The 16,094-nt window shown below is 37.4% G+C and overlaps 2 protein-coding genes across 3 annotated transcripts in view; one reads left to right on the forward strand and one right to left on the reverse strand.

Annotated features, from left to right (window-relative positions):
- Window positions 1-102, reverse strand: part of LOC106063289 (uncharacterized oxidoreductase YjmC-like) — a 30,966-nt gene extending 30,864 nt beyond the window's left edge. For both annotated transcript variants that reach the window (XM_056018086.1, XM_056018091.1), the window contains exon 1: window positions 19-102. The gene's annotated coding sequence lies outside the window, so the exon portion shown is untranslated. The remainder of the gene's footprint in view (window positions 1-18) is intronic.
- Window positions 56-7,207, forward strand: LOC106063288 (uncharacterized). The gene is made up of 5 exons (XM_013221606.2): window positions 56-192; window positions 2,091-3,016; window positions 3,139-3,279; window positions 4,387-4,445; window positions 5,786-7,207. Exons 2-5 carry the CDS (start codon window positions 2,131-2,133, stop codon window positions 6,020-6,022), a joined length of 1,323 nt encoding a protein of 440 aa, XP_013077060.1. The 5' UTR covers window positions 56-192; window positions 2,091-2,130; the 3' UTR covers window positions 6,023-7,207.
- The last annotated feature ends 8,887 nt before the right edge of the window (window positions 7,208-16,094 follow it).

Below are 16,094 nucleotides of genomic sequence, written 5' to 3' on the forward strand. Positions count from 1 at the left end.
ATCCAAGTTTATTATTACCTTTTGTGAACTTTACAAGTAGTACGACCCGGAAGTAAACAAATACAACTTTTATTTTGGTGCTTCACTTAGTCAAAATAATTTGCAGTTCTTCAAAAAACTTTGGCTAAAACTTAAGCGACTTAGCTACTCTACTTCACTGTCTTCAGAGTTCACCTTTTTATCTTGAATTTTGTGTGTTTGCAAATCTTTACTCTCTAGAAATAGATTATAGTGATTATAGGACTATTAGATCATCTTGAATACCGTATCTTTCAATCTTTCAATTTCTGTTACTCAGTAACTGTAACTCGCTGTAAAAAAAGTAACTGTTAGTGTTACTGTAGATACTAAGATGATAATGTGACTGTAGTAGTAACTACTAAACTAGTAGTGTAGTACTGTAGTAGTGTAGTCTGTAGATCTAGAATTTTCAATCTAGAAATCTATGTATACTATATTAGTATATACTAAACTAATATTATATAGAATCTTCAATCCAGGTGCCTAGAGTAGATCCATTCCAAGTCTAATACTATAGTATAGTATAGTCTATAGTATAGTAATAATAAGATTTAGTTTTTTTGTTTTTTTTTTTATCTATCTAATAATCTAGGTATCTATCTATATTGATCTAGACTAGACTTATTAAACTATTAATACTATACTATTATTAACTATTAAGTAATTATAGTAGATTAGAATTTAGATCTACCCTTCTGTACTACTCACTTCTGTAGTCTGTACTCATCTACTAACTACTAAGTTGAAATTCAATATTTTAGATTAGATTACAATAATCTAAATATATATTGTCAAAATCAGACAACACATTTATAAATGTCTCAGGATATCTGAATCTGCTTTTGATCTATCATTTCTTTGTTATAGATCTAGATATAATCTAGAGCTAGACACTTTAGTGAGTCTAAACCTAATGAAATACTCAGAATTTCAGAAAGACGCAAAGATAAATAGGCTTATTTCTTATTCTATAATATTCCCTTGTGCCTTTAGAGAATTATTATTCCATCAATGCAAAACTATTTTTGTAATTATATGTTGATCAGCTAAACATATTCTACTCTTAAAAGATAGTTTTAAAAAGTAATATTTGATGCTAGAATTTTTTTTTTAAACTTTAAATAAGATAACTTGAAATCATTAGCACTGAGATATTGTGCTTCTTTTAAATAAGATAACTTGAAATCATTAGCACTGAGATATTGTGCTTCTTTTAAATAAGATAACTTGAAATCATTAGCACTGAGATATTGTGCTTCTTTTAAATAAGATAACTTGAAATCATTAGCACTGAGATATTGTGCTTCTTTCTTGCATTTATAATTGATGCTCTTAGGCAGTGATGCCCAACCGAATTCCACCTGTGGGCCATTTTAATTTTGGACACTTGTATAAAAATGAAATGAAATTGGCTTGAAACGATTTAACTAGAAATCCGTGCGTGATCTAGTACTTGCATTGAACAAAGGGCTATTTGAAGTTTATCCCTTTTTTCTCGTCGGAAAATGGCTTCATTGCTCTACTTAAAATGTGAGCAATATTTTTGTTTGTAATGCTGTTTTTTAAACAGCCACACTTTCATTATGAAACACATATGTCAGCTTATTATCATGTTTCCCAAAAAAAAGGTAAAGATCCATTCACTTTTCTTGGTAGATTCTACATTAATAGTCGCATTTCATAAACACACAAATGTTAAAGGTCATAGTATCAATCTATCAGAGAAAAAAGGATGGCCCTATTGTACCGTAGGTAAAGGTACTTTTTTCAACCTTTTGTTTAAAGGGGTGATTTTCTGCACCATGAGCCAATGTTTCGGTGGGCCGAATAAAACCATGTCGTGGGCCGAACTGGTCTGCAGGTCATATTTTGGGCATCACTGCTCTTAGGGATCTTAAACTTATTCATTGATCTTTGTAAGAAAATATATGATGCAAGTAACCATTTTCATATGCATATATTCTTTCGCCTTTCAATGTTATTAAATTAGTAGTTAATTTTATTTCTTATTTATAGTTAATTTTATTCTTATATAAATAATTTTCTTATATTATTACCTATCCATCTAGCATGAGTTCTAGGCTAATGCCAGTGTTGGAAAGTTAAAACATGGATTCTGATACAGCTACTCGTTTTGTTGCATCCTTGGCTCAGTCAATTCAAGCATTATGTCATGGATATGTAGATTTTCACTCTAGCATTGAAGTTATTGGACACATTTATCTAAATGTTGACAATGGCTCAAAGTTTAACTACATCGTCAATGAAGAGGTTAGCAAATTTCCCCACACTAACAGAAACTCCTCAATGTTTCGTACACACAGCTATTATTCTGTGCCTCCAAATAAACTAAACAGTGAGTCACCATACAGTTTAAGAAATCTTGATGCTGAAATTGTTGTCGTCTCTAACAGTAGTTATGGACAGGCAACTAAGGAATGGAACTCTGCTCTTCCATTAGATCAACCTGTAAACTTGTCTTCCCCTGCTCATGTGTCAGTTTTTGACAGTGAACAAATAAACGCTAATAGACGAAAATCTGAATTGCCATCCCCTGCAGCTGATCCTAACCCTAACCTGACTGAGAAAAGTCAAAGTGCATTATTAAATCCTAACCAAAAAAGGAAGAGAAAAAAAAGTGAAACAAAAAAATATGTTTACCACATCGCCTCAAGTGATGAAGATGTTGTGGAGAGTAGTGTGTTAAATAACAATTTGGAAGCAGATCTTACTTGTGATAATGAATCTCTAGTAGATCTAAATGATTGTAAGAAAAAGACTACATCTACCTCTTGCTCATCTTGTGATATAAAATCTACACCTGCTGCTCCAACCTTAAGTGTGAATAAAAAGAGAAGGAAAAGTGAACCATCTAAATGTGTTCCTCACCTGACCATGAGAGATCCAGACACCAATGACACTATATATATTCTAAAATCTGAACCTAGTGAATCATATCAAAATGCAGTTGTAGAATCAGACTGCAATGAACAAGGTGTGTAATGATATTGTTTTTCAAAGTAAATATGTTTTTCTAAATTTTTATTTAATTAATTTTTCTTATTTAATTTTCTTTATATACATAATATATAAATAGATTTATTTGAACCATTTCAGATGAGTATGCTGCAGTTAAAAAAGAACTGTATTTAAATGAGGACTTTTGTGAACCATTGTCCAGTTGTGATTTGAAAGATGCTTTGTCTTACACTAGTTCAAGAGATCAAGCCTTGGAGTTTATAAAAAATAGTTCATTAAGTAAGTAGTTTTGGTACTAATAAATAGTAAGTAAAGTAAAAAAAAAGTTCCCCATTCAGACCTAGCGATTTATAGGGCAGATGATGTTAAGGTCATCTGTATCTTAGGCCAACGGTTAACTAATAGGGTGTCATGTGGCCTGCACAACGACCAACCATCTTTACTTTCCCCTACGACAGTCGGGTGCCCATTAGAGTTGGTGGGAAAATACAAAAAAATCAAAATTCCAGTCTTCACTGATATTCGAATCCAGGACCTCAGGTTCGGAAGCCAAGCACTTAACCACTCAGCCACAGCGCCCCCTAATAAATAGTATGACTAACTTAAATTTAAAGATAAGTTATACTAATCATAACTTTATTAAGGTGTGATGATCATGACTTTTTAAACATAAGCTTTAGTTTCAATAATCTTTTTAATAGCATGCATGAACTTTAGTGCACATACAGTAGAATCTGGTCATCTCTGAGAAAGATATCATTATACACCCATAGATAATGATCAGTCATTTAACTATGGGGAAGGATGGTCGAGAGGCTAAGTATGCTTGAACTTGGCTTGATTACCTATGAAGGAGGCTTGAGGTTTGACACCTGACTCGAGCAGAGTTGTGTTTACTGAGGGCCTAAAGGCAGCATGGAAAACCTTCTCCCAGATACCCCCTCCACCCACATGTCCACAAATGAGATTGAACCATAGCGCTCTGAGCACGCAATAAGCATGAAAGTAGCGCTATATAAAAGCCATATGATAATTTAATTTTAATTTTTTTACTGCTTGTGTGATCCTAATGATTGCCTTTGATACACGCATTTTTTTTTCTGAAACATTTAAAATATTTTTTGGGATTTCTCTCTTCTGTAAGAAATTAATGGTGCAAAATTAGAGTGATTCTTCTCACTAAAATAAACTGCCTTCCAAGGGTCAAATAGTCTGAATTATACTGTTTTAGAGGCAGCCGGTAATCACCTTTTAACCTTTTGATAGTTTTATCAGGCTAAAAGTAAAAGCCTGAATAGTTTGTCAAAGGTTTTACTTCATAAATAATATATTAGTGTTAGCATATCTATATATACAAAATATGAATTTGACTTTTTTTTTCTTTAGATTTTCAGAGAGATTCTTCTTTATTGGATACATTAAATGCATCCTTTTCACCATCATCGGTAAGGCTACACATTTTGCAACATTTGAGATTGTTGTAAATTTTTCTTAACATTGTATAAGCTAATAGTTCTTCAGCAAACCAACATTTTTTTCCAGTAAGTTTTGAAAGGCTTAATTAATATATTCTATAAGTTCAATAAAAATGAAATAATTTGTTTTCTTCATAAGTACCAGTAATTTTTGTGTATTATTAAATGTTTTAGTTTTTGACTTTGTGTGCCTTGTTGTGATTGAATGTATAACCTTACAATGTAATTTGAAAACAAGTTATAGCAATAAGTGATAAAAATGCTGCTGATACCATGCTCAGAAGTGAGTGTAAAAATTATAAAGAGAGAAACAACCATCACACAAATTTGTAAAAAAATTTCTTAAATAGCATCACTATCTGATCTTTTTATAGCAATAATGACTGGTAAAGTGCTTCATTTCCCAACCAAGAAGTCTCAGTTCGAATCTTGATGAAGTCTGGTATTTTGAATTTCTAGATTTTTAGGACACTCCTCAGGCCATCCAACTCTAATGGATACCTGACATTAGTTTGGAAATTAAAGTCTGTTGGTCATTTTGGTGGCCACATGACACACTCTTTAACTGTCTTCCATATCAACAGATGACTTTTACATCATCTGAGTTATAGATTGCAAGGTCTGAAAGGATTTTACTTTACATACTGCTTTGTACTGACATACTATAGGCTTAATGCAATTTTTAAAAAGTGACCTAAAACTAACATTATATACATTCATATGGTATTGTTACTGTTATGCTTATAGGGCTTGCATAAAATAATAGGAGATGTGCTAAATGCAATTCTAGAAAGGTGTTTTTTTAATGTATAATTGACATAAATGTAAGTCTTTGGCTTGAGTTCAATGGAATCAGATTCTTCTCTTTTTATTCTTTTACGGAGAAGACATCCTGTAAGTCTTATAAAAATGATTGGGTACTACTATTTAACCTTTGACATGATCAATTTTCTTAGGTATAAGTGCGTTTTATACTGTTTTTCAAAATGTATCTTCTAAACAAAAGATTATTATAATGCCATATTGCCTAAACCTTCTGCCAGGATTAGCTGTAGGAAAGTTTTGAACTCTATACCATCCTGTGATTACTGATACAAATACGTTCTAATTATTTATTCCTGTGCCATGTGAGAAAATAAAAACATACATATTGATGTCACTGTATTGTCTTTTAATCACTAAAATATATTACCTTTTTAATCAGTATATATTACATATATTACTTTTTTAATCACTACAACATTAAAATGAATACAAATTATTTGCACACATATAGTAATATTTCTTTTTTAAATAATTTTTTTTTTTAGAAGACTATAACTACACAACTACGTCATCAAATAGTTGAGTATGCCAACATAGTTGGAAACAGACCTGCTGCACGTCATTTTGGTGTGCATGAATCATCTATCCGCCACTGGAGAAAACGTTTTATTTATGGGGATGCTGCAGTTAAAAAAAAGAAAAAGAAAAAAGATCTACTCATATTTGACAAAGAAATTGAAAATGTCCAAATGGTTGACTCACCAATAAGTATTTCAAGTTAGCAGATATTAATATTAATTACAATGCATTCTTTGCATAAAAAATGAATGCTGTACAAACCTGTATAAAATTGCTGCATTAATAAGAGAGAGAAATATTCTGTTTTCCTTATCTTTTGTTTAAAATAAATGTACATTTGAAGTTGCTTATCCATTTTGACGGTAACCGCACACTTAATTATTTTTTGTATTTAAAAAAAACATCAACTCTAAGTTTTTAAGTTATCATGTTGTTGTTGGCCTTCTTCAGTTGCAGAACTACTTAGAGTTCATCTGGTAGAGCCCTACTTTGGAGAGACATTCCTGTCCACATACAGCATATTGGCATTTGCTTAGGTGCTAAAGGAAACAGACATTTTTAGGTTAGCTCTTGTTTCTTCCAGAACTGAGACCATTGCTTTTTTATTTGTGGGAAGCGTGGTCGAGAGGCTAAGTACACTTCAACTTGGTTTGGCTACCTATCAAGGGGGCTCAAGGTTTGACACCAGACTCGAGCAGAGTTGTGTTTACTGCACGCCTAAAGGCAGCATGGAAAACCTTTTCCCAGATACCCCCATGGTCCACAAATGAGATTGGAGCATGAGATTGAGCATGCTATAAGCATGAAAGTAGCGCTACATAAAAGCTATAATTTTTTTTATCTGTCAATAGCTTTCTTTGTCACCATCTCTCTCTGTATAGGGTAGTCTAGGGCAATGTCAGCAATGATGTCCACAGCTTTGAGGTCCAGTTTGATATTCATAACCTTAATAGACTATTAGATCCAGGTATATACATTTTTATATTGACTGATCTAGAGCTCTAACAATACTTCTTGTGATTGACTGTTGTATTTTGGTTGCTGATAATAGCGATCAGTAGATGATAATGTAAATATGATTTATATCTGCATTTATTTATCAATCTTTTTACAGCATCACTATATCAGTGAAACACTTTTATTTTTGGTATTTTTGTAACAAGACTGTTTAGAAAAGTGTTGAATGTTGTTGAAACTTCAATCAGTATTTATCATCAAATTTATGCCTATTGGTAATAGCATAAAATTTATATCAATGATGTGCATATTGTGTTAAACATGAAGTGTCTGTGATAAAATGTGGATTGGAATATATTTGTTCATTGGAATGTATTCGTGAAAACACAATAATTTTGTTGATAATAAAGTATTAGTCAGTTAAAACACAATTATTTTGTTGATAGTGATGTATTTGCTAGTTAAAACAAAAATAATTCTGTTGATAGTCAAGTATTTGCTATTCAAAACAAAAATAATTTTGTTCAAAGAAAAGTATTAGTTATTTAAAACAAAAGTAGAGTTGTAAAAAGTTCAAAAGATAATAGCATTGTTTTTTATTAAACATAGTAAATATACCTTACAGGATTTACACATAATTAAGACTTGTCCATTGCCTATGCATATGCATGTCTAGCACATTATTTGGCTAATTTTACATTTGAAATCTTTTGATCCTGAACACTTATGTGACATTTATAAGTCAGCTTCATCCTTGTTATTTTAGTTATTATAAATTATATGTTAAATGTGCGTACCGTCACAAAAAAAAGCCCTGTATATATTGTTACGAATCTCACTATCCAGGCTCTCTGCAAACTGCACCATACACCACCAACTTAAAGAACTTGACAAGTCAGGGCTCCAAAATAACGTAAAGGTTTAATGTCCATAAATAACAGCCAATACTGTACAATTGGCAGCACGTAGAACAGTACAAATAGCTCTGCGATAACAAGTATCTCTCCAATAACACCGTTCCGCCGTATCAAGTCTTGCACTGGCCTCTCCGTCTCGTTCCGGGCTTGCACTGGGTTCAACAGTTCAGGACTGACTTCACACACTTGGGCTCGTTGTGTCGGACTCGATCACAGACCAAGATCAAGACGCCGTTCGTCTCAACTGTACTTGATAGTACTCCGCACTGAACCGTCGTAATGCTCCGTACAGAACCACACCGCTGAACTGTGCTGTAGTCGACCGTGTTCTGAACTCTTGTCGTGAACCTCCTTTCTGAACCGTCTTGACTGCGACACCTCCGCTCTTATATAGGGTCCCTACTGGCCTTCTCGAACCGGACAGAACGGCGCTCGACGTTTCTAGGTGGTCAGATGACTACAACTCCCGTGACGCCCCTGAGCTCTGTTCACGTCGGCGATCCTTCCCGAACTCTCTTGTTGACACTCGTCTCGGCCGATCGTCGTAACTCGTCACGGTTGACCGCTCGTCTAGCGCTGGCCTGGGGCGATTTGCGTCGGCTGACTACACTCACACCACTACCCCCATCTGTGCCACCACCAGGTTTATAACACTGCCCCCTCCTTAGATCTGTCCGTCCCGGACAGAATCAACATCATGACATTGTCTGTAAAGTTTCATCGCTGCAGGCGGGGGTCGATCAGTGGCAGTTGGCTTGCCTCTTGAGCTTGATGGAGCCATCCATGTTGCAGTCAGCAATGGTCGCTTCCTTCTCTTCCTCCAGTTGGCCTTAACCTGGTTGCTTTGCCGTCGTGCTTTCATCGCCATCCACGTTGAGTTTAGAAAACGTTTTCTTCTTTTCCTCCAGTTAGCCTTCATCTGGTTGCATTGATGTCGTGAGCGCATCGTCATCCATGTCGCAGTCTGGGAAAGTCGCCTTCTTCTTCTTCTCCGCCAATTGGTCTTCATGTGACTGCAGTGATGTCGTGGTTGCATCACTCTCTTGTTCGGTATTGAGGGCAGCCGCTTGACACATGGAGAGGTATAGGATGTAAGGGCTGGGGATACCAAGATCGTTGGCAAAAGAGGTGGCTTCATAGGGCTTTGCGAAGAAGGACTGGGATGGGCTTCAAATCCACAGGACAGGGAATTGTGGGACAGATCATCATCTTCAGCCTTGTCTGGAGGGCATGTTCGTGGGGCAGGTTGGCAACACTCCTCGTGCAAAGGTCCCTCGTCTTCGGCTTCAGGCTCCATTCGGCTTTCTTCACCACCATCAGGACCTCTCTCTTTCGTCTCAGTATCGGGCCAATCACTTGTTGGTTTCAGACCTTGTCGATGACTTTCGTCTTTCAAATGTCCATCAATGTCAACGTCAGACTGCCTTGGATTCTCTTTACCACCATCAGGACTTTCCTCTCCAGTCTTGGCAGCTGGACCAACGTTTGTTAGGTTCGGACCTGGCTGATATCTCTCGCCTTGCATATGTCTCTCAACGGCTTTGTCAGGTTTCAATGGGTACTCATTATCACCACCAGGGCTTCTCTCGCTGAGCTTAGCATCTGGACGAACGTCTGTAGGGTCCAAGCCTCGCTGGTAGCTTTCATCATGTAAGCGTCCCTCGGCAACAGGCTTGTAGGCAGAATCAGCGTTCTCTTGATCTGTTTTGCTGTTTGAGGTGCTCATATCAGGTAAAGCTTCAGCACAAGATTCGTTCGAACTATGGGCAGCTCCCATTGTCTCTTCATCTGTCTCTTTCGGCTCCACAGATCTGTACTCCTTGTTTTCAGATTCACAGGCAGCACCACATTCACCAGCATTGCCGTTGTCACTCCATATTTCTTCAAAGCTTTGGGTGGCTAGTAGTTCATTGTTTAACGATGGCGCAGCTCCTTTATCTTTAAAGTCTCTTTGGTCGTACAGGGTTTCTTCCACCACGTCCATCGTTTTCACCACGGGGCTCGTCACTTCCTTCACTGAGGTATACATCTTTTCAAGCTTGGTACAGATCTCTTCGTTGGACTTCTTCCATGTCGTATTCATAGCCCGCAACTCTTCCTTCCAGTCATCTAGCTGTTGGTGCAAGAACTCTCTTAAATTTGGTGCGACTTCAAACAGATACGTGTCTGGATCTTCCTCTTCTTCAACTATACACTCTCGAAGGCGTGCTTGTAAGGTTTCTTTATTTCCGCTCGTTTTCAGATCTCGATCACGGAGTTCTTCCTTCAGTTCTCTAAATTCAAGTTCGTACAGCAGTTTCAGACGAGCCATAGTAGATCCGATCCAATCCGATTCCGATCCGATCCCACTTCTGACACCAGTTGTTACGAATCTCACTATCCAGGCTCTCTGCAAACTGCACCATACACCACCAACTTAAAGAACTTGACAAGTCAGGGCTCCAAAATAACGTAAAGGTTTAATGTCCATAAATAACAGCCAATACTGTACAATTGGCAGCACGTAGAACAGTACAAATAGCTCTGCGATAACAAGTATCTCTCCGATAACACCGTTCCGCCGTATCAAGTCTTGCACTGGCCTCTCCGTCTCGTTCCGGGCTTGCACTGGGTTCAACAGTTCAGGACTGACTTCACACACTTGGGCTCGTTGTGTCGGACTCGATCACAGACCAAGATCAAGACGCCGTTCGTCTCAACTGTACTTGATAGTACTCCGCACTGAACCGTCGTAATGCTCCGTACAGAACCACACCGCTGAACTGTGCTGTAGTCGACCGTGTTCTGAACTCTTGTCGTGAACCTCCTTTCTGAACCGTCTTGACTGCGACACCTCCGCTCTTATATAGGGTCCCTACTGGCCTTCTCGAACCGGACAGAACGGCGCTCGACGTTTCTAGGTGGTCAGATGACTACAACTCCCGTGACGCCCCTGAGCTCTGTTCACGTCGGCGATCCTTCCCGAACTCTCTTGTTGACACTCGTCTCGGCCGATCGTCGTAACTCGTCACGGTTGACCGCTCGTCTAGCGCTGGCCTGGGGCGATTTGCGTCGGCTGACTACACTCACACCACTACCCCCATCTGTGCCACCACCAGGTTTATAACAATATATATATATATATATATATATATATATATATATATATAAATTCACAATGTATTAGCAAAAATTATTACAATAAAGTTTATAGATTAATTTGTGAAAAAAAATCTATAACAGAATAAGAGTTTTTAAAATGACTTTGTGATTCAAATGGGCTTTTCAGACACTTTAAGATGACATGTTTCTAATTAGACTACTTGTCTTTCTTTAAGTTACAGCTTGTCATTTATTCATTAAAAGCAGACATTGTAAATAGTTTTGATCAAAAAGTTTATGTATTAGGAGGGCAAATAACACAACACTATGTATGTCTATTTGTTTTGAATGGTTCTTTATCACAATGAATTAAACATATTTAAACTGAGATTATCAAAATTACTAACATTTAGTTGTGTTATAACATGGTTTACCTTATAAAACCTGTCTTATTATTTGTGATTACTTAACTAGGGTGTACAATTACTTTATAAATAATCTATTGTTGATGATTTGTTACTCATTTGCATGCTCTTATAAACTTGTAATCACCCAGTAGAGATTTCAATTAGCTGCTGAGAACATTCACTGCTAACAAAATGACTTGTAAATGTGTACAAATATTTCTAAACTATGATTTGCCTATTTAGATCTTTTTGATATCTTAATTTGTGTTATTTTTGTTATACTGAGTAGTACAATATTGTTATGCCATTGGTTTACATTTTCAAACATATTTTATACTATTGTATGTTTTTTAAAGCGTAACATTCTTGAAACTTTCTAGACCTACTCAATTTGTTTAAATAGTGTAACGTTCAGCATAATGACCAGCAAACGATTTTTCAATGGTCTTAAACATTATATCTTATCCTATTTTTATCCAAATTAGATTCAAACCCAATTGGGTGTTCTTAATCCACTGAAATTGATATCCAGGCATTTGTTGTTAATTAAGCCTTTTGCCAGAACTAGATAAAAAGTACAAACTAATTTCACTTTTTTTATTTGAATTTTTTGTTTTTTGCTTAGATTTTATGTAAGTTTATAAATTACATCAGTAATAAGTTTCCAACACAAATATATATATATAAGCAAAATTATAGTTGACTGCTATTATCCATGATTGTGTTTTTCTATAACAAAAATGAATATTTTACATTGAAATACATTTAAAGCGCAATCTTTTCAGGCTAAATGTACTAGATTGAGCATCTGAAAGTTAGTGAAAGCTAGTGTTCTTGAGCTTAAAGTCAGTCAGGGCATTTTTTAAAATTACATTGTAATAAGTTGAATTGATATTTTACAAATAATGTTTTTTTTTTGTTTTTTTTTTTAATAAACAATTTAAATAAAAAGAGATGTTCAGATTTTTTTATTTTCAAATTTCTAATCCAATGTGGAAAGGCATGTACAAAAGTTCAGCAAATATTAAGTAAATAACACTGTGACTTATTCACAGCGTTATTTACTTTTATATTTTCATTTATGAACTGTTAGTCTAGGATAAGATGTTTCCAACAAGTTCAATAGTGAAAGCAAAACTAGATTTTGAATGACTGATGGATTCTCTCTACAGAAACGGCAAACTCGACACATAATGAAAACTATACATGCGGCGAGGGCGGCCAAACCCTGATGACGGTGTTGGATCAAAGCCAACTGGAAGTCCAATACCCGATACATGGCAAGCCTTTCAACGCAAGGAAACCGACTCTTATAGGCACGTGGAATGTAAGAACCATGAATCAATGCGGTAAACTGGCCCAACTTTTAAGAGAGTTTGACTCTTATCGGCTGGACATCCTTGGGATCTGCGAGATGCGGTGGACGTCAAGTGGAAAAATTATCAATGATGGCAAGACAATAATATATTCAGGACATGACAAGGAGCACATTGGTGGTGTAGGAATCATCATGTCTAAAATAGCAGCTTCAGCGCTAATTGCTTGGAAGCCGATCAGTGACCGCATCATTACAGCTCGACTCCAAACAAAGCAAATTAAAGTCACTACCATCCAAGCTTATGCCCCTACAGAGGATGCAGAAGATACCATCAAAGATCAGTTCTATAATCAACTACAAACCACTCTTGATGAAACACCTACTCACGACCTAATTCTACTGATGGGAGATTTTAACGCCAAAATCAATCCCAACCGAACTGGCTTTGAATATGTAATGGGACCATATGGCTCTGCAGAAAACATCAGTGATAATGGCGAGCGTTTGATTTCTCTCTGCGCATCCAACAGCCTTTCAATTGGAAACACATATTTTAAGCACAAACAAATTTACAAAAAAACATGGCGATCACCAAATGGGGAAACCTTCAACGAGATAGATTACATTTGCATCTCCAAACGATGGAGGTCATCTCTGTTAGACGTGCGGACCCGCAGAGGAGCTGATATCGGCTCAGACCACTACCTTGTCAGTGGCCAACCAAAACGAGCCACACGACCCCGCCCATTTAATGTAGAGAAGCTTAAAGACGGCAATACTGCAGCACAGTTCCAATTGAAACTAACGAACCGCTTTGAGGCTCTTGCAGATATATTGACCCTTGAAGAAGAGTGGGCCAACTTCAAAGATACCACTATTGGGTGCGCAGAAGAAGTTATCGGAAGGAGGCGAGGTTCATACAAGGAACGGTGGATACAAGACAGAACATGGAAATTGATAGATGAGAGGAAAGAGGCCAAACGTAGACGAGATCAGAAAAATGAAACACAGGATCGCAGCCTAGCGGAAGAAGCCTATAGGGAAGCAGATCTGAAAGTAAAGAGAAGCTGTCGGCAAGATAAACGGGACTGGATTGAGCAGAAGGGACAAGAGGCACAAGCAGCTGCAAGCAGAAATGACACAAAAACCCTCCATCGTATTGTCCGAGATCTCACTGGAGCAAAGAGTGGACATGGGGCACCAATAAAAGACAAGCAAGGCAAAACTTTGTTAACGAAAGAAGAACAGGATGCAAGATGGGTAGAGCACTTTAAAGAGACCCTTAACCAACTGTCGCCAGACATAACTTACATATTCAAGGACCCCTCTCCAGACAATGATCTCAAGGTCAAGACAGACCCAATAACTGCTGAGGAGGTTACCATGGCCATTGCAGTGCTAAAGAATAACAAAGCACCAGGACTAGACATGATATCAGCAGAAATGCTAAAATATGGGGGACAGTGCATTGTTAACAGAATGACTGATCTCTTAAATCTCTGTTGGCGAACTTCAAAAGTCCCAGAGGACTGGCAAAAGGGAGTGATTGTAAAGCTTCCAAAAAAGGGCAACTTGGCAGACTGTAACAACTGGAGGGCATTACTCTCCTCTCTGTCCCAGGCAAAGTTTTCAGCACTGTTTTGTTGAGACGGCTTCAACAGTCTGTAGATGAAAGGCTCAGAGAAGAACAAGCAGGTTTCCGAAGAGGCAGATCATGTACAGAGCAGATTTTCGTTTTACGAAATATCATAGAACAAAGTTTTGAGTACCAACAACGGCTAACGATCAGTTTCGTGGACTTCAAAAAAGCGTTTGATAGTGTCCACCGAGAATCACTATGGAAAATAGTTAGAGAATACGGTATACCAGAAAAATTCGTCCAGATCCTACGACACCTTTACAGTCAGTCTAGTTGCTGCATTAAAACAGAAGAGGGAACAACAGAGTTTTTTACAATCGAGACAGGTGTGAGACAGGGGTGCATCTTATCTCCCTTCCTTTTCCTCCTAGCCATCGACTACATAATGAGGAGAGCAATGAACCAGACTGCCTTTGGTATTCCATGGCATGAACAACTCCGATTGACGGACTTGGACTTTGCTGATGATGTTGCACTACTCGGGGCTACAAATAAATGCATTCAAGAAATGACGGAGAGCCTAGACAGAGAGGCACCCAAAATTGGCCTCCGCATAAACTTGGATAAGACTAAAATTATGCGAGTGGGATATAAGGCAAAGGGTGTCCCCGTCAGACTTGGCGAGTCAAAGCTTGAAGAGCTGGACAAGTTCACGTACCTTGGCAGCATCATAACAAATGATGGAGATGCTTACCATGATGTAGCGTGCCGAATAGGAAAGGCAGGGAGCATTTTCCAAAGGCTGCAGCCTATTTGGACTAGCCAAGCCATTGGACTTGAGACAAAAATACACCTTCTCAACACAATCGTCATTCCAACTGCTACATATGCATGTGAGACGTGGAAGTCATCTGTCAAAATTGAGAAAAGACTAAATGTGGCTCAACAGAGTTGGCTGAGACGGATTTTGGGAGTCAGTTACACAGACCGGATCTCAAACAAGGAAATCCTTTGCCGAACTGGGAGTCGAACACTTAGTGAGGTTGTGACTGAGCGTCGCATGAGGTTTGCGGGACATGTTCTACGTCAAAATGAATTACGCACACCAAGAGTTGCGATAACATGGAAGCCAAAACGAGGAAAGCGCAAACAGGGACGTCCTCGTATTACCTGGCGACACACCTTCATGGAGGACCTCAGAACAGTGGACACCAGATGGGAAGAGGCTTCAGACATTGCCAGTGACAGATCATTATGGAGACAGCTTGCCGCCCAATGCGCCGAACGGCGCGGGAGGACCTAAGTCTAAGTCTAAGTAAGATGGATTCTCTTAGACTTCTCTAATCACTGCTCACATTAGCTTCAAAGTTATAAGTATATAACGGTTCACAAAGCAGCGGAGGCCGTGAGAACAGTCCCTCATAAAGGATTGGCACAAAACAATGTGCCTAATAATAGTTGTTGTTAGGGTTACTCAGTTGCTGTCACTCTTTGCGATTAGCATATAATGGTATTGCTCCAATCACTTCGTCCCAAAATAGAATTTGCCACAACTTGATAACTAATAGGCTGGAGAACTCAGGTTTCCCCAAAATATATTACATGTATTGGAAATGAAAGAAGGAGCAACACTTACAAATACTTGATCCAGATTTGTGAAATTGACATTAAAGAGAACTAATTTGTTGCTACATCGCTATTAAATATTAATGAGTTCAATTAACTCTTTCCCTGTGTTTGGCACATCTTCAACTCTGACTCTGTATGGACTTCGTCAAGTGCAAATGGGTTGTATTGTAGTTTTGAAAAGTATGATGAAACTTTGCATGGGTTTGCAAATGTTCTTTTAAGTAAATTGTCATTTTATTTGTTTTTCAAGCTCAGTTATGTTCTTAATAGAGAATAGATAAGGTTGGCAATGTGTACATATTAATTTCATCCATTTTTGTATCGATCTGAAGTTTTTTTTTTAAATGGTAACATCTTTCAAACAAATAAAGGCATCCTGCAGTTGAT

The sequence above is a fragment of the Biomphalaria glabrata genome, chromosome 1 (assembly GCF_947242115.1).
Source record: "Biomphalaria glabrata chromosome 1, xgBioGlab47.1, whole genome shotgun sequence".
In the NCBI taxonomy this organism is placed as follows: Eukaryota; Metazoa; Mollusca; class Gastropoda; family Planorbidae; genus Biomphalaria; species Biomphalaria glabrata.